The sequence below is a fragment of the Bos indicus genome, chromosome 10 (genome assembly GCF_029378745.1).
Source record: "Bos indicus isolate NIAB-ARS_2022 breed Sahiwal x Tharparkar chromosome 10, NIAB-ARS_B.indTharparkar_mat_pri_1.0, whole genome shotgun sequence".
In the NCBI taxonomy this organism is placed as follows: domain Eukaryota; kingdom Metazoa; phylum Chordata; class Mammalia; order Artiodactyla; family Bovidae; genus Bos; species Bos indicus.
Window position 1 is genome coordinate 26,192,590 of NC_091769.1, and position 25,766 is coordinate 26,218,355.

At 41.5% G+C, this 25,766-nt stretch overlaps 3 protein-coding genes across 3 annotated transcripts; all 3 read right to left on the reverse strand.

The window, feature by feature from the left end:
* Positions 1–8,846: 8,846 nt before the first annotated feature.
* LOC109564596 (epididymal secretory protein E3-beta-like) lies at positions 8,847–12,347 on the reverse strand. Its single transcript, XM_019968005.2, has 2 exons — positions 12,206–12,347; positions 8,847–10,386 (listed from the first exon to the last, which is right to left on the reverse strand). Exon 2 carries the CDS (start codon positions 10,366–10,368, stop codon positions 9,928–9,930), a length of 441 nt encoding a protein of 146 aa, XP_019823564.2. The 5' UTR covers positions 10,369–10,386; positions 12,206–12,347; the 3' UTR covers positions 8,847–9,927.
* Positions 12,348–12,491: 144 nt separating this feature from the next.
* On the reverse strand, positions 12,492–12,890 carry LOC109564272 (ribonuclease 4-like). The gene has a single exon (XM_019967767.2). The coding sequence runs from the start codon at positions 12,888–12,890 to the stop codon at positions 12,492–12,494; it is 399 nt and encodes a 132-aa protein (XP_019823326.2).
* Positions 12,891–16,744: 3,854 nt separating this feature from the next.
* LOC109564532 (angiogenin-1-like) lies at positions 16,745–21,974 on the reverse strand. The gene is made up of 2 exons (XM_019967960.2): positions 21,818–21,974; positions 16,745–17,350 (listed from the first exon to the last, which is right to left on the reverse strand). The coding sequence occupies exon 2, from the start codon at positions 17,330–17,332 to the stop codon at positions 16,886–16,888; it is 447 nt and encodes a 148-aa protein (XP_019823519.2). The 5' UTR covers positions 17,333–17,350; positions 21,818–21,974; the 3' UTR covers positions 16,745–16,885.
* Between the last annotated feature and the right edge of the window lie 3,792 nt (positions 21,975–25,766).

Sequence of the window (25,766 nt, forward strand, 5' to 3'; positions counted from 1 at the left end):
AGGCACTTCTTGTCCAATGAGTCGGACCTACTCTCAGGTGTGAATCTGAACATATATGGAAAAATGAGCAGCTAAGTTTACAGTACTTACCACACTTATTTTGATATCTATTTAGAGATAAAAGCCAAGATAATGTCTGGTTTTCTTTCTTAAAAAATGCAATGTCTCTGCAACATGCACATTACAGAGCACATCTGCAATACTTCAAGTGACTTGGCCTTATATAAGATCAGTAGTCTGTCTTTTTATTTCAGTTATTAAATAGTGGTCTTATGATTCTTTGAGACCAGGAAAGCAGTTCAACAGATCAAAATTTCACTAAATGAAACAAAAAGTTCCTAATGCTAAAGTTCCAAGTTCAGTCTGTTTGAAAATCTGAGGTGATCAATGGCTGCATTTATGAATAATTCTCCATATTAAAAATAGCTTCATGATGTTTGAGAGAACATTATCAAGAAATTTAAGACATTTACTAAATACTCTTAAACAATACTTTGACACCTATATATGTGCACAAGTAGTCCTAAGACAGTAGTAAAGAGTCTATCATTTGACCAAAATTGTAATCTGAAGGGGAGGATATTGCAAGCCATTTTCTACCAAAATTTCATTCTCACTCTGTTTTGAATGCCAAAATTAAGGCCCACAAGTCACTAATAGGACAAGTATAGTGGTTTGCATCTTCAACACCTGGGTGAAAATCTCTTAAATTCATGACAGAGGGATAATAGTGTTTCTTCTAAGACCAAATATTTTAAATGGTGTATCCACTACGTTTTTCAGTTAATTCTGTTAGGAGGTATAATAGGGAAAAGGAGTCCAAAATGGCGGTGGCTAAAAGACAAGGAAGGGAAAAGTCCGCGAAAATAGAACAAAGGAAGCTCAAAGGAAGTTCCGAGGACCAGAGTGAAGACTTCAGGTAGAACAAACAGCACTTCTGGCTAAGCCCAATTTGCATAGGGCAGGCCCAGGTGGAGGAAAAAAATATATAAAAGGAGGAGCCAAAGCGCTTTCTCACTCTCTTTCTCTCCCGCGTGTGTGCTCTTTGTCTCTCTCTCTCCCTCCCCCACATGCTCTTCCACTCTCTTCTCTTTGAGTCTTTGGGTTGGCATGCCCCCATGCTTCGAGGATGGATTCTCCTGCTATCTTCTAAATAAAGTAGAGCTGTAACACTGATTTGCCTAAGAGCTATAACACAGTTTTTCCAAGACCTGAGAGCTGTGACGTGCTGAGGACTTCCAAATCTTTGTTGTGATGAGACAAAGAACCGAGGAACATACACTCGCGTGACAATTCTGATTAAGCTGGAAGTCTCATGCTTGAGGTAGGGGAAAGACAGAGACTGGCTTTAGATGTCCTGTTGTAATTTGCCTTCCAAAGGTACATCCTGAAGAAGAGAGAACCCAGTGCTATAAAGTCATGGGAGCATCTGAGAATTCAGGAGAATCCACTGGGTAAAATGTCAGTTAAGAATTATCATGTTCTTCCTTCCTTTCAATCTGCCAAATTCTGACAGCTAAAGAAAATTCTGATCTTAGTACTTTTCTTTCTCTACTCATGGTCAAATAAATTATTGTTCATTAGGGGACCCCTTTGGGAAAACCCAATGCATCCAGATTTGTAAGACAAAACTTTGTATTGATTGGAAGTCGCCAAAGAATTTCTTTAGTTAACTTTTTCAGTGTTTTCAACATGATTGGGTTTTTAAAAAAGATTTACATACAACTTTCCTAAAATTCATGAACTTGTATAAAATGTGTGTATACCTGAATATATTTCAAAAAAAAAAAAAACAACAATGAAAGTATATGAACAAATAGTTTAAAAATGTATATCCTAGTCAAAATAGAACTGACCTGAATGAGTAAAGAAAATCAAATAAATAAAAAAGTAAGTTTAATTTTCACTCCTCTCCTTCCCCACAACTGAGGTATCTACTAAAACACCTAAAAGAAAAGTATCTGATCTAAGAAGGAATCAGTACTCAATATTACAAATTTAGGTACTGAACAATAGGTTAGAGGGAAAAAATTGCACATTTTACGAAGAGGATCTTTAGATACCTCAAAGCAATCAATTCATTTGTACATGAAAAATCTGAGCTCAGAGAGGTACAAAAACTTGCTCAGTCACAACACTAATTAGTAACAGAACCTGATCATCTCTTCCCAATTTCATGATTGTTTTGCCAGCTATCAATACTAGTCTTGAGAAAAATACACACAAAAATAGGTATTTTTCCAAGATAAACATTCTTATATTAAATTTACATAAAATACATCACATTATTCAAATCAGTAAATAAATTCATGGTATATACCAAAATGGAAAATAGGTTAACAATCTCTTCTTCATATTTTGATCAAGTATTTTCTTCAAACGTCTCAGAATAAGATTTAGTGCATCAAATCCAGCAGCATATCATCTCAGTCTTCATCAGTCTTATGTTCAGTATTGATAAGTGAAAAGAAGTTAAACCTTATCTCTTTGTAAATAGATTTCAGCAGTTCTAACCCTGCTTGATGGTCTGTGCACAGTGTTGCTATGCATCAAAAAAATACAGCTACAAGGTTAATCCAAAGAACAATTTAAAAGCCATTTCAATGGCAATTTCTGTAACTGAGTCATGAAAACAGACATAAAGTTCTTGAAGTTTGGGATGAAGAGTCTCCCTACTACCCAGTAAGCCATAACTGGTGGTGTTTTCCTCTGATCAGTCCAGTTTTCAGGTGAGCATTCAAACAATACACCATGTTCTTTCACAGGGTTCAGAGAAGACACTGAATTTGTTGAACCTGAATGATCTTTACCATTTAGTGCTTTCTTTTTCTCTTCAGCCAACATCTGCTGGAAAACTGCACGAATGGCGAGACAACACTGATGGAAATTCTTTATCAGTTGAGGGTGGATAGAGCCACTCAGCTGTACCACCTCTTCATGGGTGGGAGTAATAAAGATGCTTTGCACTGTTTCTAGGACAACATAATGGAAAAGTGTGTTCTCAGGACCAGATGTCAATTTCACTGTGTTACATACATCCAGTTCTTTTTCTGAAAGGTCCTTTTTAGATAAGAAGTGGGTTTAATTAGAGATATGCACCTTCCATAGACAGAAGATCTGTCTCAAAAGGTGAGAACAGCCTTGGGAGGAAAAAGCAAATGCCACAGAGAGTGTGGGCCATCTCAGAAGAGGGCAAAAGGCCCCAAAACATGGGATGGTTGGTTTTTATGGGCTAGGTAATTTCATAGGCTAAGGATTGGGAGGATTATGCCAACCATTTCAGAGAAGAGGTGGAGATTTTCAGGAATTGGACCACTGCTTTTTTTTTTTTTTTAACCTTAAATGGTTAGCATTGAAATTGTCATGGCACCTTTGGTATGTATTTGGATGCTAAAGTATTACAATGAGTGTATAATGAGGCTCAAAGTCTACTGAAAGTCAAATCTTCTGCCATAATGGACCTAGTTGGTGCTAAACAGTTTATGTCGTATCCTCTAGGGCTTATGTCATTCTTTCAGAGGTTGTGTCCTGGCCCCTTCTCTCTTGTTTCAATTGTGGGAATGGGGTGGGGATCTATTGGAAGAATCTGGGAGAGATTACAATATGAAAAAATATAGCAGCAGGATCTGTCTTTGAAAAAGTTGAAACCCAAGAAGCTTGAATCAAAGGCAGAACAGTCCCAAATGGGCATGAATCCACTTTACCTTAAAAAAAAAAAAAAAATCCTTGCATCACTACTTGAGACTTAGACTCTGAGGACAGTGTAGGGGGAAAAAAATTTTTTTTTCCCATTTTTCTTTCCCAGTTCTCAGTTAGGGTCTCTATAACAAAAGATAGATTAACAAGAGAAAAGTGGACAGAAGTTTATTAGTGTGACTACCCCACATAGACATGAGAGAAGCTCAGTTCAGGTCAGTTCACTCGCTCAGTCACGTCCGACTCTTTGCGACCCCATGAATCGCAGCACACCAGGCATCCCTGTCCATCACCAGCTCCCAGAGTTCACTCAGACTCACATCCATCGAGTCAGTGATGCCATCCAGCCATCTCATCCTCTGTCGTCCCCTTCTCCTCCCGACCCCAATCCCTCCCAGCATCAGGGTCTTTTCCAGTGAGTCAACTCTTTGCATGAGGTGGGCAAAGTACTGGAGTTCCAGCTTTAGCATCATTCCTTCCAGAGAAATCCCAGGGCTGATCTCCTTCAGAATGGACTGGTTGGATCTTCTTGCAGTCCAAGGGACTCTCAAGAGTCTTCTCCAACACCACAGTTCAAAAGCATCAATTCTTCGATTCTCAGCCTTCTTCACAGTCCAACTCTCACATACCTCACCACAGGAAAAACCATAGCCTTGACTAGACGGACCTTTGTTGGCAAAGTAATGTCTCTGCTTTTCAATATGCTATCTAGGTTGGTCATAACTTCTTCCAAGGAGTAAGCGTCTTTTAATCTCATGGCTGCAGTCACCATCTGCAGTGGTTTTGGAGCTCCAAAAAATAAAGTCTGACACTGTTTTCACTGTTTCCCCATCTATTTCCCATGAAGTGATGGGACCAGATGCCATGATCTTCATTTTCTGAATGTTGAGCTTTAAGTCAACTTTTTCACTCTCCTCTTTCACTTTCATCAAGAGGCTTTTGAGTTCCTCTTCACTTTCTGCCATAAGGGTGGTGTCATCTGCATATCTGAGATTATTGATATTTCTCCTGGCAATCTTAATTACAGCTTGTGCTTCTCCCAGCCCAGCATTTCTCATGATGTACTCTGCATATAAGTTAAATAAGCAGGATGACAATATACAGCCTTGACGTACTCCTTTTCCTATTTGGAACCAGTCTGTTGTTCCATGTCCAGTTCTAACTGTTGCTTCCTGATCTGCATACAAATTTCTCAAGAGGCAGATCAGGTGGTCTGGTATTCCTATCTCTTGAAGAATTTTCCACAGTTTATTGTGATCCAAGCAGTCAAAGGCTTTGGCATAGTCAATCAAGCAGAAATAGATGTTTTTCTGGAACTCTCTTGCTTTTTCAATGATCCAGCAGATGTTGGCAATTTGGTCTCTGGTTCCTCTGCCTTTTCTAAACCCAGCTTGAACAACTGGAAGTTCATGGTTCATGTATTGCTTAAGCCTGGCTTGGAGAATTTTGAGCATTACTTTACTAGCATGTGAAATGAGTGCAATTGTGCAGTAGTTTGAGCATTCTTTGGCATTGCCTTTCTTTGGGATTGGAATGAAAACTGACCTTTTCCAGTCTTGTGGCCACTGCTGAGTTTTCCAAATTTGCTGGCATATTGAGTGCAGCACTTTGACAGCATCATCTTTCAGGATTTGAAATAGCTCAACTGGAATTCCATCACCTCCACTAGCTTTGTTCATAGTGATGCTTTCCAAGGCCCACTTGACTTCACATTCCAGGATGTCTGGCTCTAGGTCAGTGATCACACCATCATGATTATCTGGGTCATGAAGATCTTTTTTGTACAGTTCTTCTGTGTATTCTTGCCACCTCTTCTTAATATCTTCTGCTTCTGTTAGGTCCATAGTATTTCTGTCCTTTATCGAGCCCATCTTTGCATGAAATGTCCCCTTGGTATCTCTGATTTTCTTGAAGAGATCTCTAGTCTTTCCCATTCTGTTGTTTTCCTCTATTTCTTTGCATTGATTGCTGAGGAAGGGTTTCTTATCTCTTCTTGCTATTCTTTGGAAGTTTGCATTCACTTGCTTGTACCTTTCCTTTTCTCCTTTGTTTTTCTCTTCTCTTCTTTTCACAGCTATTTGTAAGGCCTCCCCAGACAGCCATTTTACTTTTTTTGCATTTCTTTTCCATGGGGATGGTCTTGATACCTGTCTCCTGTACAATGTCATGAACCTCAGTCCATAGTTCATCAGGCACTCTATCTATCAGATCTAGGCCCTTAAATCTATTTCTCACTTTCACTGTATAATCATAAGGGACTTGATTTAGGTCATACCTGAATGGTCTAGTGGTTTTCCCTACTTTCTTCAATTTCAGTCTGAATTTGGCAATAAGGAGTTCATCATCTGAGCCACAGTCAGCTCCTGGTCTTGTTTTTGCTGACTGTATAGAGCTTCTCCATCTTTGGCTGCAAAGAATATAATCAATCTGATTTTGGTGTTGACCATCTGGTGATGTCCATGTGTAGAGTCTTCTCTTGTGTTGTTGGAAGAGGGTGTTTGCTATGACCAGTACATTTTCTTGGCAAAACTCTATTAGCCTTTGCCCTGCTTCATTCCGTATTGCAAGGCCAAATTTGCCTGTTACTTCAGGTGTTTCTTGACTTCCTACTTTTGCATTCCAGTCCCCTATAGTGAAAAGGACATCTTTTTTGGGTGTTAGTTCTAAAAGGTCTTATAGGTCTTCATAGAGAAGCTCAGTGATGAGTAACTCAGTGAGGTGGCTAGAACTTGGGCTTACATTCTCTGTTCAGCTAAAACAAAGAAAGAAGAATGTGGAGGCAGCAAATTATGGGGAGGTGACCAGGAAAGGTACAGTAAACAAGGGTAAGTTTTGTTGTGCAGATTTTAGTTGGTAAGTGTGTCTTATGATTAGAGTCATTTTTCCCTTCCTGGAAAGAGAGGGAGGCATCCTTACAAATGGAGATTTCCATTGTAATTGTCAATTTCCCTTCTATAGGGTAATCAATACTCTATTTTCAAAGCTTCTCATTTATCTGCTACTTCTCAAAATACTCCTGTGTCAAAGAGGTACATTCTGGTCTCCTATAAGAGAGAGTACAGCTAGCCTACCTTGGATCCTATTACTATGGTTTGACTCAGTAGAGGAGATCAGGAACCTCAATGGACAGCCCCACCAATACACAGACAAAAATAAGAAGGATAGTTCCCTGAGGGAAATGAATATTGTTGTTGTTGAGCCGCTAAGTCATGTCTGACCCAGTGGACTGTAGGACCCCAGGCTCCTATGACCTCCACTATCTTCTGGAGTTTGCTCACATTCATGTCCATTGAGTCAGTGATGCTATCTAACCAACTCATTCTTTGCTGACCATTTCTCCTTTTGCCTTAGATCTTCCCAGCATTAGGGTCTTTTCCAATAAGTTGGCTCTTGGCATTAGGTGGTCAAAGAATTGGAGCTTCAGCTTCAGCAAGAGTCCTTCCAATGAATATTCAGGATGATTTCCTTTAGGATTGACTGGTTTGATCTCCTTGCTGTCCAAGGGACTCTCAAGAATCTTCGCCAGCACCACAATTCAAAAGTCGGATGCCTTCTTTATGATCCAACTCTCACATCTGTACATGAGTACTGGAAAAACCATAGCTTTGACTATATGGACCTTTGTTGACAAAGTGATGTCTCTGCTTTTTAATTGTCTAGGTTATATCATAAATTTCCTTCCAAGGAATGAGCATCTTTTCATTTCATGATTGCAGTCATCATCCACAGTGAATGAATATGCATCTATCCAAAAAGGGGGAGTGTATATGGGAAAGTCTAAGCAACACACAAGGCTATTGTACTATGTTGACCTGAAACAAATAGACTGCCAGATATTTCTCCAGCAAAGATAGGTTTATTCAGAATCAGCATGGGTGCATACTAAGTTGCTTCAGTAGTGTCCAATTCTCTGAGACCCCATGGGCTATAGCGAGCCAGGGTCCTCTGTCTATGGGATTCTCCAGGCAAGAATACTTGGTCTGATATCACCATTGTTTTATTGTTTGGGGACATGTTTCATACTTCTGCTGTGTGGATTTTGTTTGTAAGCAAGCCTGTTCAGTTTTGTGGTTAAGCAAACCTGCTTTCTTGAGTAATCATTAATTTACAGGGATCTCCCATACTTTTTTCTTTACTTACAACCCCCTAGTGGAATTAACTATTTAATCATCTACTTTGTCCCATTACTCTGTCGCTGTTAATTTCAGGCCTTGAGTCACTCAATGATGCAGGAGATTGAAGAACACAGGGTTGTTTAATGTTCAGTATTTCTCCTTCAAATACCTGTCCCAGGCAAAATCATATGATATGAACATTTCTTACTCTGTTTCTCTATCCTCAATTTAGCAAACAAATTCCGTGAACCCTATTTATTTGTGTCTTTAACATTTCCTTCTCTAATCTACTTCCTCTTTCCTCCAACAAAATGTAAGTCTTAAGTCCCACTTTTAAAGTCCTCTTTGCCTACCCTGGAGCTTCTCTGGTGACTCAGTGGTAAAGAATTGTCCTGCCAGTGCGGATTCAGGAGATGCAGCCTTGATCCCTGGGCTGGGAAGAACCTCTGGAGAAGGAAATGGCAACCCATTTCAGTATTCTTGCTTGGGAAATCCCATGAACAGAGGAGGCTGGTGGGCTACAGTCCATGGAGTCTCAAAAGAGCCAGATAAGACTTAAGTACTAAACAACAACAAATCCCTACCCTATATATCTGCCACGTGAAATGGTTGTTTATCAGATAAACTCATTTTGCTCATATCATCTACTTAATGTACTATTCATCAGGAGACATAACAATTTAACTCATCTAAAATGCAATAGCCTCCTTAGAGACATTCTTTTTTTTAAATATAAGTTTATTTATTTTAATTGGAGGTTAATTACTTTACAATATTGTATTGGTTTTGCCATACATCAACATGAATCCGCCACAGGTATACATGTGCTCTCCATCCTGAACCCCCCTCCCTCCTCCCTCCCTGTACCATCCCTCTGGGTCATCCCAGTGCACCAGCCCCAAGCAACCAGTATCATGCATTTTGTTTTATATATGTTATTATACATGTTTCAATGCCATTCTCCCATACCATCCCACCCTCGCCCTCTCCCACAGAGTCCAAAAGACTGTTCTATACATCTGTGTCTCTTTTGCTGTCTCGCATACAGGGTTATCGTTACCACCTTTCTAAATTCCATATATACACATTAGTATACTGTATTGGTGTTTTTCTTTCTGGCTTACTTCACTCCGTATAATAGGCTCCAGTTTCATCCACCTCATTAGAACTGACTCAAATGTATTCTTTTTACTGGCTGAGTAATACTCCATTGTGTATATGTACCACAGCTTTCTTATCCATTCATCTGCTGATGGACATCTAGGTTGCTTCCATGTCCTGGCTATTATAAACAGTGGTGCGATGAACATTGGGGTACACGTGTCCTTAGAGACATTCTTAACAAAAGCAAGGAAGAGAGATGATTGATAGGCATTTGTCATGTTTATTTTGGCAAAGTTAAAATACCAAGTCAAAGGACGAGGAAGGAAGAAAAACCGTGATGGCTGAGCAGCTGCCACGTGCCAGGAACATGCTACATATTTTATATAGCTCTAATCAGCTCTGGTCACGTCAACCAATCTGGGTGGGTCTCAGCATGTCCCCACCATCCATGCTTAAAAAATTTCCCCAGCTTAGCACATAAACAGTTATACTTTCATCACACACACAAGAAAAACTAGTATATGCTTTAGACACATACATATTATACACACTTACATAAAACACAAATCACATTCAAGCAAAAGCTATATAACATACACTTAGAACACCTGTATTAATCGCACAACACATACTCTGCACACACAAATAAATTTCACATGCATTGAAATGATATAATTTATTTAGGGATGGAAAGATCATTCAGCTTGCAAAGGTATAAGGAGAATCAATATCAGAAAATTTCCCAGATTAGTCAGAAAGATGCCATATGTGCTGAATCTTTAAAAAACAAAACAAACCGAAATAAACATGTAGAAGGAAATCAGATAAATGAGAGCAGAAAGGCATTTCAGGCAGAGAAACAACACAGGCAAAGTTATGAGAGCAAGAAACCACGTGAAACAACTCTAAGTGGTTGGAAACCTTTGGCCCATAAACGTAAGGGCTCTTGATGTAGGCAGGGCCACCACTTGGGAGCACTGAACACTGAAAGCTGTGGGTGTGGGTGGACTTTCTAGTTGCTGATAACCTCTAATAACCGCATGTCCTCTACAACATCAACAAACCCATTCCTGCTGCAATGGAATTCAATGAAGCTGTAGCTCTTGTAATCTTTGTAATTGCTTTTGCTGTTCTTCCGGATGCACTTGAGTGTCTTGAAGGGATATGGGGCCCATATATATACATTTCTGTAGGGGTCTCTCCAGTTCCTCAGGCATATACGCTCAATTCTGTGCCATAAGGTATAGATGAAGATGTGATAGTTCTTGTTTTTTGGAATGCCTCTTTCCCTCATCAGATCATTGCATTTGTACTTGCTGAATTCCCAATTTGGGCTCAGGTGGTGCTGTTTCATAAATTCCCTCCAGGAAAGGTTCTGGCTGTGTACAAGGAGCCCACATAGAGGAAACAGCAGAGCCAACAGAGAGCCTAGGACCTTTAGAGTGGATGCCATTTCAGTCACCAGGACCACCTGTGGATCCACATGGAAGAGAGAGGAAAGCATTATCTCAACACTGCCCTAAGAGCTGAGCTCCACCTTAATATTCCTTTCTCTGTCAGTGTAGGCACCTGGACCCAATTTTACCACTTGGTTTCCAGGCTGGAAGATAAGTCTCATTAGATAATAAAGTTTATAAGAAATGAAAATATGCTATAGCCTGTCTGAGACAAGAGCAAAGTTGTAAAAAAATTGAAGTTTATTTCAGCAATTCCAAATACCTCCTGTCTGCCCTCTCTTCCATCTGAACTGAGGAGTCAATCTTGCTCTAGCTAGCTGTTTTGCATCCACATCAATTCTCAAAAGAGTGTGTATCTTAAAGAAATGGGACTTTAAGCTTTATGTTTGTGAATTGCAAAGGATTGTCCCTCTAAAGGGGCTTCCCTGGTGGCTCGGCGGTTAAGAATCTACCTTCAGTGCAGAAGACACAGACCAAGATTTGATTCCTGGATCAGGAAGATCCCCTGGAGGAGGGCACGGCAACCCACTCCAGTATTCTTGCCTGGAGATTCCTGGACAGAATAGCCTGGTGGGCTACAGTCCATGGGGTCACAGAAACTCAGACATGACTGAAGCAACTGAGCATACACGTCCCTTTAAAAGGGATGCAGAATATGAATAGAGACTTGGAGAATATTTTCCAAGCAGGAGACTTTGGTTCCTTGAAATCCTAGGCTGCAACTATATTGATTCTGCAAGATGGTGCTTTCCAGGATCTTGTCTTCCTTATGACACTTCCCCAAAGCCTGTGAAACATGTTTTCTCTTCTGACTACACACACCCCTTCTCAGAAGCCATTTCCCTAATTATTGTCATTATAATTGATATTGATTTGTCATTAAGAATATTATCATAAGGAGCTCCAGTTTTGAAATATTGTTTTAATCAATCAAATATCAAGATTGAAGCTGCCATCACAAGAGCTATTCTATTCAAATTAGGCCAGAGAGTTGCTTGAAAAAGTCTCCCCTTTAAACTAGCTCTCTGTCCTCATTTACCATGAGGAGTATGCCTGATGCTGTGGAATCTCTATTCTAATTTTCAACTCTCTGAACATGATGCCTCAAAAACGGGCCTAATAATCCATCCCTCAGACCTGTGAGAGTCTAATGAGATATATTTATTGAGAGCATTTCTGAGAATGTCAAGTACTATGCCAAATATAGCACAAGGGGTAGGTATCTTCTCTTTTGTGAAGATATCCCTGGCTCAAAAGGCCTAAACAAGATGAGAAGACCAGGATTCAAGGTACTTCAGGGTACAGTTGGCCCTCTGAATCCACCTGCTCTGCACCCAGGGATTCCACCAACCACAGACACTGATTAAAAATAACCTCCCCCTCCAAAATTTTTTCCCCAGAAAATTCTAAAAAGTAACACTTGAATTTGCTTTGTGCTGTCAACTATTTTCATAGCATTTACATTGTATTTACAGCTATTTACATAAAATTTACCTTGTTTAGGTATAAAAATGATGTAGAGATAAGTATGCAGTTTAGATGCAAACACTGTGCCATTTTATACAAGGTACTTGAGCATGCTTGCAATTTGGTATCCTGGGCATGGAGGATCCTGGACCAATACCCCATGGATACCAAGGGATGGTGATATTACGCTTAGGAAGAGTGGGGAGAGGCTATAAAAACTATCAGTGAGATTGAATCCAGGTCATTAGTTCTCACGAGTTGGATCACTGTCTATTCTTAATCCCACCATCTTAATTTCCTGTTCCAGCATTCCTGGGCCTTTCCCTCTAAGCATCCTCAGCACCAGCCCTTCTAACCATAACTCACCCTATTTAGATCCAACACTCCTGTCACTGGTCGTATTGGGGATCAGTTTATGGATGTGCGTAGCAGAGAGTGTGTGTCTTTCCCCTTTCCTTAGAGCCAAGAAGTCTGCAGCCGTGAAGGAAGGACAGAAGGAATAGCAGTCAGTGGGAAGTACAGCCCTCCAACTGATTGGCAGTAGTTGCGGGGAGGGGATAAGACAGCCTTACTAAAAGAACCAGTCCTGCATCTTTTCATCTGGAACACGTGGGTTTACTCTGAGAATAGCCTGGAGCAAAGGAGTCAAACCTCAAAGGCTGACTTGTGGTGGGGCCTTGGCCCGGTATCTGCAGTTGGGAGCCCTGGAGCTTCCTGTCTCCCTGCAGTCTGTGACCCTCACTACACCCTCATGGCAGTTCATCCGGCCATTTTTGCACTGAATGTTGGTGGTGCTGCAGATACTACGGATGTTCCAAAGATCTTCATGAATGAACGTGTTGAAGCGCTTGCACTGATGTGAAGTCATCTTTCGTCTTTGCATCATCAAGTTGCAGTAGCTGTCATTGCCTCCTGTCTCATCAGGGTCCACGTGTTGCCTCAGGAATCGTTGGTACATGCGATCCTGGCCATAGGAGGGCTGTACCAGCCCTAGCCCCAGCAGGGTCAGCAGCAAGAGCAGAAGAAAGGCCTGGGTCCTCTGGAGAGCCATCACTGCCTTGGAGATGCCTAGAGAAGACCAAGGGGCAAGAAAAATCATCCCAGGTTCAATAGGAAGTGAGCAACCCAAAGCAGCAAGGAGAATTTTTGGAGCAACAGACAGGGCCTTTTTCTACACATCCAGTCTAAGGTTTAGGCCCAGCTGAGTTCCTACTTTGATACATATGGTTACTACTGTCCTTTGTTTTCAAAGATGCTGCTTCATGATGGTGGATCACACTGTGTGTGATTATAACGCTGATGAGGGATTTGCATCTTATTCCACCTACAGCTTATCCTTAACAATAATGATCAGGATTAAACATAACTATCATTTGTTTAAATGCCACCTTCTCCATTCACAACCACGTTTTGCCTGTGCACAGAAAGACCCAAAGCTCTGTGTCACACTGCTGTGTCTGCTGCTGCAGATACGTGATACAGAGTTAGGAGGAGAGGGAAGTGAAGGAGTTGTGGGAAGCAGGGTGGCAGGAAGAAATGATGCTCGATTTACTCCTCACACCAGGACCACTGGATGCCACTTCTGAAGATACACTTAGCACTTAGGTAAGAGCTTCATCACCACAACGTACTTTGCGTTGTCTGTCCCAAAACTAAGTGTGCACAATTCTGTCTCCTTTCTCTCATTCTGCTTCTTTGTGACCAACAACATGGTTTAGCAACATGACTAGCTACAGAGAAGATTTTACTTTTCAAACAAGAGCATGGATGGCCTCAGTTACAGTAACCAACTGATTTAGTAAGACAAAGAAAAACACTATGAACAGAGTTCAATGTAGACATCCATGGGTGCCTCTCAAGCTTCTGCCTACAACAGAAAATTAAATGATCCCCAAATCCCCACAACACATACTTTTAGGTTAGAGCTTGCACCAATGGCTTGCTCTGCTGACATGTTTAATCTCAGTAAGAACTTCTTTTGATACGGTGATCTGAAAGACCTAGTTTACCACACTAACTGTATGATCTTGGAGAAATAACTTCTCTCAGTATATTCCTCAGAAGTAGAATAGGCGTAATGAAAATGCTACCAGGCCTCCCTTGTGGCTCTGCTGGTAAAGAATCTGCCTGCAATGCGGGAGACCTGGATTCGATCCCTGGGTTGGGAAGATCCCCTGGAGAAAAGCTACCCATTCCAGTATTCTGGCTTAGAGAATTCCATGGACTGTATAAGTCCATGGGGTTGCAAAGGCTACCCACTCCACTATTCTGGCCTAGAGAATTCCATGGACTGTATAGTCCATGGGGTCGCAAAGAGTTGGACACGACTAAGTGACTTTCACTTTTACTTCAATGTTACCGAAAGAGTGTGCGGAGTCCAGCTGCTCACCACTTAAGAGGCAATAAGCAGGCCAGATTGGTGGAAAGGAAAGTTTGCTTTATTTCAGATGCCTGCAACTGTGGGGGGAGGGTGGTGGACATCCATCCAAAGGCCGGCTCCCCCTACCCCTGCAACCAGTGGGACAAGAGCTTTTACAGACACAAGTAGGGGTGGGGGACTACATGCAGAAACAGCATAGTCATCTCTGACAGTCATCTTCAGATTGGTCATCAGTGGTTTGACTAGCGACATGTTGGTTGTTTTAGATCCAGCTAGTCTTCAGTTCCAGCATCCATTTGTTCCTGTTTCTTTGTGGCCAGTTGTCGGAATTGTGGTAGCTCATGTCCTTGGAACAGTCTGGTCATCATGATGTTAACTTCTCCACCTGGTGTTTTAGTATCTGTAAGACAGTTCACGGGCTATGGCTCAGAATATTATCTATAGCCCTTGAGAAAGAAATAAGGCTCCTTGACTACACTATTATTTAGTCTCCTTTGACTGTTTCCCTTTGTTTCCACGTTTCTCATTTCTCTCATTAAACTTATTCTTTGACTAAAGTTTTCCACAGACAAAAGGCAGGCAGAGGACGTGGTGTGGGGGCAAGGTCCATAGGGTCCTTCTCCTTAAAGGAATGTTGTAAAGAGGAAACGATAAAATCAGTGTAAAGTGCTTATCACAATGCCTAGCCTAAGTGTCCAGTAGGTGTCAGCAATGATCATTTTTAGGATTTCCATTTCTCTTGGCTTCCTCTGTTCCCTTCAATCTGATAAAATAACAACTACACTGAATTGCAGGCTTCTCAGGTGCCACTAATGGTAAAGAATCCTCCTGCCAATGCAGGAGAGGCAAGAGATGTGTGTTTGATCCCTGGATTGAGATGATCCCCTGTAGTAGGAAATAGCAACCCATTCCAGTATTCTTGCCTGGAAAATCCCATGGACAGAGGAACCTGGTGGGCTGCAGTCCATGGGGTCACAGAGTCAGGCATGACTGAGTGACTATCACTTTCCAATATTCTTGCCTGGAAAATCCCATGAAGAGAGGAGTCTGGCCAGCTACAGTCCATAGGGTGGCAAAGAGTCAGATGTGACTAAACAGTTAATACACATGACCACTGATTGGGATTCCCTGGTGGCTCAGATGGTAAAGAGTTGGCCTGCAGTGTGGGAGACCTGAGTTCGATCCAAGAGATATGGGTTTGATCCCTGGGTTGGGATGATCCCTTGTAGTAGGAAATGACAACCAATTCCAGTATTCTTGCCTGGAAAATCCCATGGACAGAGGAGGAGCCTGGTGGGCTACAGTCCACGGGGTTGCAAAGAGTCAGACACGACTGAGCGACTTCACTTTCACCCCTGATTGGAAAACCAGAAAAAAAAAAAAAAATTCAGATAGTCTATCAAACATTGTTAATATCTTGCTTCTTAAGGATTTTTTGATTTTTATAGTAAGACAAATTTTCCAATAACGAGGTTTGGAAAATTCTTCTTCCTACTTTGGAAAGAAATGATAATGTTTTCTATTTTGAAATAGATGAACCAGTAACCTACTCCTCCATCCCTTCCTCCATAAATTGAATACTTTCAGTGAGGCTGGGCTCTGTGTGGCACCAAGGCGTATATACCACAGGCATATAACCCAAGTATTGAGGAACCAGGGCTTTTGGTCTATTTCAGGGCATTAGGCAGCAGGGGAGGCCACCATGGGGAATACTCTGACCATGATAGTCATTCATAAAATGGCAGAACTAGTGATGCATAACTGTAGTTTATTAACTACTTTCTAAGTAAGATATCCAGGTATCTGTTGATGAAATTAGGTAACACTGAACTCAGGGATTAACTAGCATATTTTACAGAGACTGTCTGTTAACTTAAGCTTGTATTTATTTGAAAACATATCAAGTTGAAGAACAAAGGAAAAGCTTGAAATCTTTGTATGACCTTCCTAAGACCTCAGAGTTACTAGACAACAGTTAATAAAATATTAAAGAGAAAATAATGTAGTAATCAGTCTTTTATCTTTATATAAAATAATCATGAGAATATCCAAGTGTTCCAATCAAAACAATATCAAATTATTTTCTACTTAAGGTAAGAGGTGGCTACCCTAAATGGGTTTTGTTATTTATGCAGGATTACCAATGTGTGGGTGGGTGTGTTTGTGTGTATGTGTGAGAGAGAGAAAGAGGGAAAGAAAGTGTAATTTATCTGTTGGTATTTAGTACTAAACTCTTCTTCCTAAGGCTTAACATTTGTAAAAGTAATATTGGCTTATTAGGTGACAGCAAAAACAATTTGCTCCTCCTAAAAATTCTGCTTAGGGGCCTTAAGCCTTGGAATTTTCCCAACAATCTCTGTAAGATGAATTTAACATTTTTACCTTCAGTGAAAAGTAACATCCACTCCTTGAATGCCTGATCAGGAACTGATTGACAAGGAAAAAGGCATTGTTTTCCCATCCAGCCCTTTCAATTGAACAGGGAAAATGGAGAAAGATCAATAGACCAAGAATCAGTGAGAAGACTCAGAGACATTTTTATTAATGAAGTATATTCTAAAGCAGAAAAGAAAAGGTCAGCAGCTCATTTTCTGGATTCCTAGCAATGAATGTTGCCACGGTGTAAGGGGGAAATGCTACGAAGGAAGAGCAGAACCAGCTCTGGACTACTTGTGTGGAGGGACAAAGGACTCATCAAAGTGGACGGGCCAGCCCTTTTCACAGCCGATAACGATGACTCTGTAGTCTTTGGTGGCTTTGTAATGGCATGGAGGCCGGGTGGACCCTCCTTTATGCTTGCAAATGGTGACCTGGAAGGGAGACTTGCTTATTCTGAGATTGCCTCCGTAAGGTTTTCCATTCTTATCTTTACAGATGTCCTTGATGTCATTCTTGTTGCCATGAACAAAGGTGTTGATGCTTTTGCAGGGTTTGGTCAGGTGTCGTTTCTCCATCATCGTTTCACAGTATTTGTTATCCCGGCCCTTTGGACTACGATCATAGTGCTGAATCAGGAAGTGTCGGTATCTGTGGTCATCCTCAGCCAGGGTCAGTGGTGTCAGACCCAGTCCCAGCATGAAGACCAAAAACAGGGGGCTCAGGCCCATCACCATCTTTTCCAACAAAGGCTCCTGCCAAGGGCAAAAGGAGATGTAATAAAGGCACAGAACAGAATTGCCAAATTAGGCTAAAAGGACAAGGATTTTTCTCTCTGGCAGGACGTCATGAATCAGGTATCCTCTGTCACTAGATATATTTTTTTCTTTTCCTTTCCTCAGTCGTCTCATATGTCTTCTCAATTGCTTCCTTTGGAACATCTATAAAAATGTTTCCTGAATACATACAACTTCCAAGTACAACCGCTGTTTCCTATCCTGGAGGATCACTGAGAATTTACCTTTCTATCAGTTGTTGCAACTCAAAATCCACTCACATTCTTTAATTCATTTATTAACTAATTTAATAACAAGCACTACATAAGCCCCTATTGGGTACCAGGCACTGTGCTGGGTCCCAGAACACAAAGACCATTAAGACACATCCAGTGCCTCGCTAATCCATGGGGAAAGGACGGGAGTGCCAATTTACTGCAAAGAGACAGTAAGATATACTCTGAGAGCTAAGAAGAAGGACTTTCAGGAAACCTTGAGCCCAGGGAAGGGTTATCAGAGAGGACTGGTGAAGACAGCATTCCCGAACAAGTCAATCCATCAGTTGACTGTGAGAAGAGTAGTGAGAGCAGTTTCACCCCGAGGTGACAGTAAACAGACCTAATTCCCCAAGAAGTAGACTTCCCTAGTGGTTCAGTTAGTAAAGGATCTGCCTGCAATGTAGGAGACCCGGGTTTGATCCCTGGGTTGGGAAGATCCCCTGGAGAAGGAAATGGCAACCCATTCTGGTGTTCTTGCCTGGAGAATCCCATGGACAGAGGATATTGGCGGGCTACAGTTTACGGAGTCTCAAAGAGTTGGACACGACTGTGCAACTCTTGCTTTCACTTTTTCATGATTTTTTGGCAATCACACATGCAGCAAAATTCTTATAGTGGGATGAAAGTTTGACCTTAAATTTATTCTTAGATATACTATAATCTTTGCTATGCTATGCTATGCTAAGTCGCTTCAGTCGTGTCTGACTCTGTGCGACCCCATAGACCGCAGCCCACCAGGCTCCCCCGTCCCTGGGACTCTCCAGGCAAGAACACTGGAGTGGGTTGCCATTTCCTTCTCCAGTGCATGAAAGTGAAACGTGAAAGTGAAGTCGCTCAGTCATGTCCGACTCTTAGCGACCCCATGGACTGCAGCCTACCAGGCTCCTCTGTCCATGGGATTTTCCAGGCAAAAGTACTGGAGTGGGGTGCTATTGCCTTCTCTGACTATAATCTTTATGAATCCTAAATTGAAAGATAAATGGTATAGTGTCATAGACATTAAATTATTGTTTTTATATTGTGCTTTTCTTGTGTGTAAGTCAGTAAACATATTTTCATATTAAATATTTTTGTAGCTCTTAAAGAGGCCACCGGTTGTAGCACTAAGCCTGTCATGATGCTAAACAGTCCTGGGAGTACAATTGTGACTCTAGAAATATAAGAGCATTTGGGGTTCTGCAGTTTACATGGGAAGCCATGTGACAGGCTGAGTAAAATGATCTCCCTTTCTAATCAGCATCTGGCATTGATCTTTATCTGTTTATCATGCTATAGACAAATTTGGTATATTGCCAAAGAATTACCAGATTATACACCAAGAAATTCTTTGGTCATTCCTCAATATTGAAATAGTCTCTGAAAAGGTTTCCATTAAGCACATAAGAGTATCATTTGTAATAGAATCAGCAAAAATAATTTGGGGAGGTTAGCAAGAAAGTGGTAGACGACTGGGAGAGTCACACCTAAAAGAGCAACAAGCCGTCCTACGGGGCCACTGCTCTGCCACAGCCGCTGGGCTGCCATGCTCCCCATGCACTGAGCTCTTTACATTTACATGGTATTTTCAGTCTCCTGGGTGCGTATTTTCTTCCTAGTATATAGGAAGACACTTTTCTTGAATTGTAATCAGTTAAGTCTCTTGCTCTGCAATGGACAAAATATTGCCTTTTAACATCAAAAGCAGTTGTAGAATGGCAGGCTGTCAAGGGTGGAAGTATCCTTAATGGTCACACTGTGAACAGAGGCTGGAATCCCAGAGTTCAGAAATCTAGTAGAACCTGAGCTGGTTGTACCCAAAAGAGTCATTAGGTGGCAACGATGGATAGAAATGTTGTTTCCCTCTCTTAGAGGAAACGGTGGGTCCTTGTAGGAGTCAGTATTGTACAGGGGATATCGTTGATGACAGAAAGGGGTGTGAGCTGGCAGGCTCAGCAACAGTCTCTGTCCAAACACTCTATGCTTTAGACATATATTATTCAACTTGAATCATACTGCCTGCCTCACAGCAGACCCTCAGTAATAAATGTTTTAGTGAGTGATGTCATTTTCCTCTCCAGGTATAAACTTATCTATGAAGTGAGAGTTGCTAGCTATAAAAGTTTGAAATTCCGTGGCTCTCATTAAGCATAAGGGAGCCATTCTAATTTCACTAGCAAAAGTCCAGTGAGCATGGAATTGTAAAGATAAGTTTGTATAGATTTAGTTGGTGTCACAAGGCACCAGCTGAAAGAAAGAGATGTCAGGGTGATCTGAGCCCAGTCTCACTGGTGTGCATCATCCTTTAAGGCTCAGTGTGTAAGCCCAGCCCTCTTCACCTCTAGTTAAGACGCTGACCCTACCTCAGGGTTGGCTCCCTAAAAAGGTACTTGTTTGTTGGGAGGTTGAAGGTCCTCATGTTCCAGTCTGGGGAGGTAAAGGAATATCTTTATTTCTGATGTACAAAATTTGCACATTCATCCTGTAACAACTCAGCTAAATTTTGCTTAGGCTTATTGCAATCTTGGGGGCTTCCCCAGTGGCTCAGTGGTAAAGAATCTGCCTGCAATGTAGTAGCCTCAGGAGAGTGAGGTTAGATTCCTGGGTTGGGACGATCCCTTGGAGGAGGGCAAGGCAACCCATTCCAGTATTCTTGCCTGAGAATCGCATGGGCAGAAAAGCCGGAGGGGCTACAGTCCATGGGGTTGCAAAGAGTCTGACATGACTAAAGTGACTTAGCATGCATGTGCTCTAATCATGACTCCCTGAGACATCCAGAAACCAAACCCTAGCAAACACACACCATGGCCACCTTTATTTAACATCTGCTCCCCCACTCACACCTTCCACACTCGTGTTTGCGATTCTAAATTTCCCAAAAAGAAAGGTAAAATGGAATTGGAAAAAAACAAATAAGAGACAGAATATTTGTGGGAAAAAAAACAAATAAGGACAGAATATTTATGGTACAGAATCTGCGTAGGCCAAAAGTGCAGGGCCTCACATTTGGTCAAGGATTGTCAGACTCATTTAGACAGATCCTTCTTCACCCAAGCACACAATCATCAGGTCCTTCTAGATCCAAGCACTTAACTGTCAGTGGAATTTGTTCCAAATGTTCTTTAGACTAACTTTGTCCTGTGTCTCAAACCAATCCCTTGGTCTTTATAAAAATTAACATTCTCTTCCTTTCCCCACAGGCAATATTTTGTACTCAACAGATCCATAAAAATTTATGCACCAAAAAATTACCTTGACATTGGATTATGAGTAACTACAGCCAGTGTACCTTCCTTTGAACTTTGGATGTGCTCCACTTACTTTATTTTCAAAGAGCATCCAAGAACTTTCTCTTCCTTTTTTTGTTTGCACTGTATGATTTGTGGGATCTTAATTCCCTGACAAAGGAATGAACCCACACCCTTGGCAGCGAAAAGCAAAAAGTCCTAAACACTTGGACTGACACGGAATTCCCCCGAAACTTTCTAAAGGAAAGTAAATAGCAGGGAAGGAGATGAGACTGAGCACGCACGCATGCACATTATAAGAAAACAGTGTTAGGACTTCCCTGATGGTCCACTGGCTAAGACTCCAAGCTCCCAATGCAGGGGCTTTCCATCCCTGGTCAGGAAAGTAGATCCCTTATGCTACAGCTAACGATCCTACATGCGGCAACTAAAAAAAAAAAAAAAAAAAGATCTGCCATGCTGCAGCTAAAAACAAGGATGGAAGATCTCCCATGCCTCAGCTAAGACCCAGTGCAGCCAAATAAATAATAAATATTAAAAAGGAAAGAAAGAAGACAGAGCTAAAAATAGACTTCTGTTTTTCCCTTGTTAAGCCACATACACTGTCTGTGTCTGGGGTGGGGTGGGGCCTTCCAGATGCCCTTCAGCCCCTGCCTCTCCTTCTTTGGGGATTTTATCACAATTTAGGAATCTCTCCTAAACCTCCGCTTGCTTCCAGCTGCACTAGTTTGCTTTTATCAACATATATAATATCCCCTAAAGAAATCTGTTTTCATTTTAGACTTTGGAACCTAATTCATTTTCTTCTGAATTCATGAGCTTGGGCCCAGAGGCTTTAAAAGGGTGGGGGAATAGGTTCATTGAGATGGATGGACATCTAGAAATAACATATAAACAAACAAACATATATAAAACAATAGATTATCCAGATGGAAGAATCTTACAAAAATCTAGAAGTTTCCTTCCAACTGCAGAGGGATTCTGTTTGTTCCCCGAGACAGGTTCCAGCTGAGTGAACCTGGAGGCCCCTCCCAGTTCTGATCATACAGTGCTCAGATGGACAGGGTGGAGAGACAAGATCTGAAAATCCTCAGGCTTGTCAGGGACACACAAACCAAGGACACTACTCTTGGACAAAACATGGAGAGTCATTCACCTCTTCCTTGGACCCAATTGGGTCAAATATTAACTCACTTGAATGGATTAGAGATTTGTTCTAGGAGGCAAAACTTGATAAATGTGGCCTTTTGTCCCCAAGTTGGCTTTTTCTGACATCCCTGGTTCTTACTCCTGCCCAAGACAGGATTGAGGTTTCATTGTTCCCATGCAATGATCTGGATCCCAAAGATGTTGTTTCTTGGGCCAGCTCCAAGAACTGCCTTGCAAAAGCCTGCAGAGCAGATGGGTCCCCCAGGAGGATGCTGCTCCACTGTACTTTCTGTTTACCCACAGAATTTTGTCTCATGAACAGGTGCTAAGTAGGTTTTATAGATCCGGGAAAGCACTTCCAGAGAAGGTTATGTGACAGCTGTTAGCACCCTGCACCTGACCTCAACCTCGCAGCTATTAACCTTCAGAAATACCCTTATCCTGGGCTTTCTGTTTCCTTTCTTCTTTACCTGTCCACAAATGACTAACTGTGAGCACCCGATATTTTGTTGTAAAATTGTCTAACTCCACCATCAATGCAACACTGACTTGTATCCGCTCACAAAATGGCTATGTTGCCTGCATAGAAAGTGGACCCAAGGGTACCAGGATCACTTTCAGATCCTATGGTTTCAAATATCAGGTAGTGTCAGGGGACATTCAACTTTAAGGAATCCTATATGTTGTTTTCTTCCTTTGTGTGCTGTTTCTCAAGGGCCCTCTGTTCCTTATCAGTTCCTGGAAAACAGGAACGAGCAGAGCTGCACACAGTTCTCAGGACTGAGGTCAGGAGACAGAGCTCACGCGTGGATTCCCTTCAGTGACCTTTTACTTTACTGTAAACTATTCAGTCATGTCCCTATTACTCAGGATGTGGATTGTCTTCTGGCCCTGTGACGATTGTTATTCACCTGGTTCTGTTTTTGCTCAACTTTATTTTTGCTACTTAAAGCTTCCTTGTATGAAAATATATAAGTATATGCTGTTACAAATAACGCACCCTTGTTTCATTCGAGACTTGGGTCCCCCGAGTCCCTCTTCATCGACTTCAGTCCCCAGGTCCCGGTCTGTAAAGACCATAGCAAGGTAGCAGCAGGAGGCCAGCTGTCTCGCAGACCCCAGCAACCACCTTCACTGGTGTTGGGTCTAGGACACTGCTATCTTATTAAAAATTATCAGCCTTCTCTTGTCATTCACCCACCTCTACATTTCCAGTCTCCCTGCACTTTAGGCATTGGCTCAAGACATGCTACCTACCAGTAAAACAAATGCACTTGACATCATCATAATACTTGTAATAATCAGTGTTACCTTGCATTCTACGAAAAGCTCATATATTTAACCCTCACATGTGAGGCAGGTATTATGTAAGTCAGTTCTTCTTATGAGGAAACTCTGAAATCAAACAGCAGGGGAACCGTGATGGAAACAATCCTTCCTCTTTTTTTACTAATAACTTTCTTGCTTCGTCCAGTTTCTGCCTATAAAACCCTTCCACTGCCAGCTCCTCGGAGCACCTCTCTTGTATACTAGATGAGATGCTGCCCCTTTCATCAATGATTTTACAAAACCAATTGAATCTTCAAATTTACTCAGTTGAATTTTGGCTTTTAAGAGAACAAAGAGAAGTAGCAGGATGTAGGGCCTCTACTGGCATCAAACAAGGCATCCAGACACTCACTTTCCTCTTCTAAGCAAACACCCTGTTTGAGAGGAGCACCTATCCTAATTAGTTTTTATCACTTTTTAAATATAAACTGAAGAATTGAGTTTTGGAAAGTTTTCAACCATTACAAACCACACAGCTGGGACTATACTGGAAGAGGATGCCAGATGAAGTTACATCAGTAAAGAGGAGAAGTTGATGCCAGGGTATAAAGCAGCAAAGGATAGCCCAGCTCTGTTGTTTGGTGGTAATGCTCCCAGGGATATGAAGCTGAATCCTTCTTAGTTTATCATTCAGAGAACCCAAGAGCCCTTAAGAACATAGCCAAGGGTACTCTTTCTGTTGTATGTGAGAGTAACCCCAAAACCTGGGTTACGCAAACCATTTTCCAGGACTGGTTTTTCCATCACTTTATCCTAGAGGTAGAGAAATATTGCTTGGAGAAGGATATCCCATTCAACATTCATTTGCTGCTCAGCAGTGCTCCCAGACACCCCCCATTCATGGCTGACTTTCATCTCAACATCAAAGTAGTGCATCTGCCACTGAATACTACATTGCTCATCCAACCTAAAGACTAGGGAGTTACACTGACTTTCAGGAAATATTATTTATGTCATATTTTTCATCAGGCAGTAAAGGCAAGTGACAAATCATGAACAACTTTGTGCCAATTTTGGAAGGACTATAATATCTACAAGGCCATAAAAATTTTTCATTTTGCTTGGCGTGAGGTTCCAATGTTACTGAGAACGGGGTTTGGAAGCACCTTTGCCCACAGTTTGTTCACAATTCGTGGGTTTGAGAAGGTGAATGAAGAGTCCAAAGAGGTCTTCAGTGACTTAGTGACCCTCAGTGAGAAGCTGGACTTAGATCCGCAAGAGGACAATTTCACCGAACTCCTTTCTGTGCAACACAAGGAAGTTACTAATGAAGACCTGATGGAACTGGAGGCCCAGAGAAAGGACAAAGGGACACAAGAGGAAGAAGTAACTGAAGAACTGATGAAATTCACGACACAAGAAATGGCAAGGGGATTTTCTTTACTTGAGGAGACACTGTTAGTTTTTGAGCCACAGGACCAGAGCATAGAAAGACACACAAAGCTTGCAGAAACTGTTCAGAGTGCAATCCAGTGCTTCTGTGTCACTTAAAATGAGAGTAGAAGGGCTACTACCCAGACATCACTGGATCATTTTTACAAGAGGGTAGGTAGAATTGAAGCTGCAATACTTTGGCCACCTGATGCAAAAAGCTAACTCATTAGAAAAGAGTTTGTAAAGTTAAAAAATAAAAAACAAGAAAAGAGCCTGATGCTGGGAAAGATTGAAGGCAGGAGGAGAAGGGGACGACAGAAGACAAGATGGTTGGATGGCATCACCAGCTCAATGGACATGAGTTTGAGCAAGCTCCAGGAGATGGTGAAGGGCAGGGAAACCTGGCATGCTGCATTCCATTGGGTTGCAAAGAGTCGGACACGACTGAATGGCTGAACAACAGGTAGAATTGAATCCAGCAAGGAACCAGAACCTGTGCCATCAATGTCACGTATGAGTGAAATTCAGCCTGTCCTCCATCTCCTATTGCTGATAATCTTTCAGCTGAACCATCTCCCACCTCCTCTCCCTCCTCTGTCAGTAACTCTTCTCGTCTGTTCACTCGATGCCAGCCCCTATATGCCAGCTGTTGTACTGTACTACTCTACTTTTCAAGGTACTGTACTGTAAGATTAAAATTTTTTTATTTTTACATTAATTTGTGTGAAAAGTATTATAAACCTGTTATACTATAGTACTACACTGCAGGCTGTGTCAGTTGCTTCCCTCAGCTAACTTTTTTGGACTAATGAAAAAGAGGACTTACAAACATGCCCTCAGAATAGAACTCCTTCCTATGTAGGAGACTTACTCTATTTTGAAACTATGCCAATACCCTGTTCTTTATCAAACTATCAACTTATTCATTTATTATATCAGTGTAGCATCATGGTTTCTCACTTTTTTAGTTGTTTATGTTATCTGTTATTTTCATTATTATCTTGATGCTCAAATTGTCACAGATTTGGCCATTGGGAGCCC

Coding starts and splice junctions, on each gene's coding strand:
- LOC109564272 (XM_019967767.2), bottom strand. CDS start 12,890: ATGGCTCTCCAGAGGACCCAGGCCTTTCTTCTGCTCTTGCTGCTGACC.
- LOC109564532 (XM_019967960.2), bottom strand. CDS start 17,332: ATGGTGATGGGCCTGAGCCCCCTGTTTTTGGTCTTCATGCTGGGACTG.
- LOC109564596 (XM_019968005.2), bottom strand. CDS start 10,368: ATGGCATCCACTCTAAAGGTCCTAGGCTCTCTGTTGGCTCTGCTGTTT.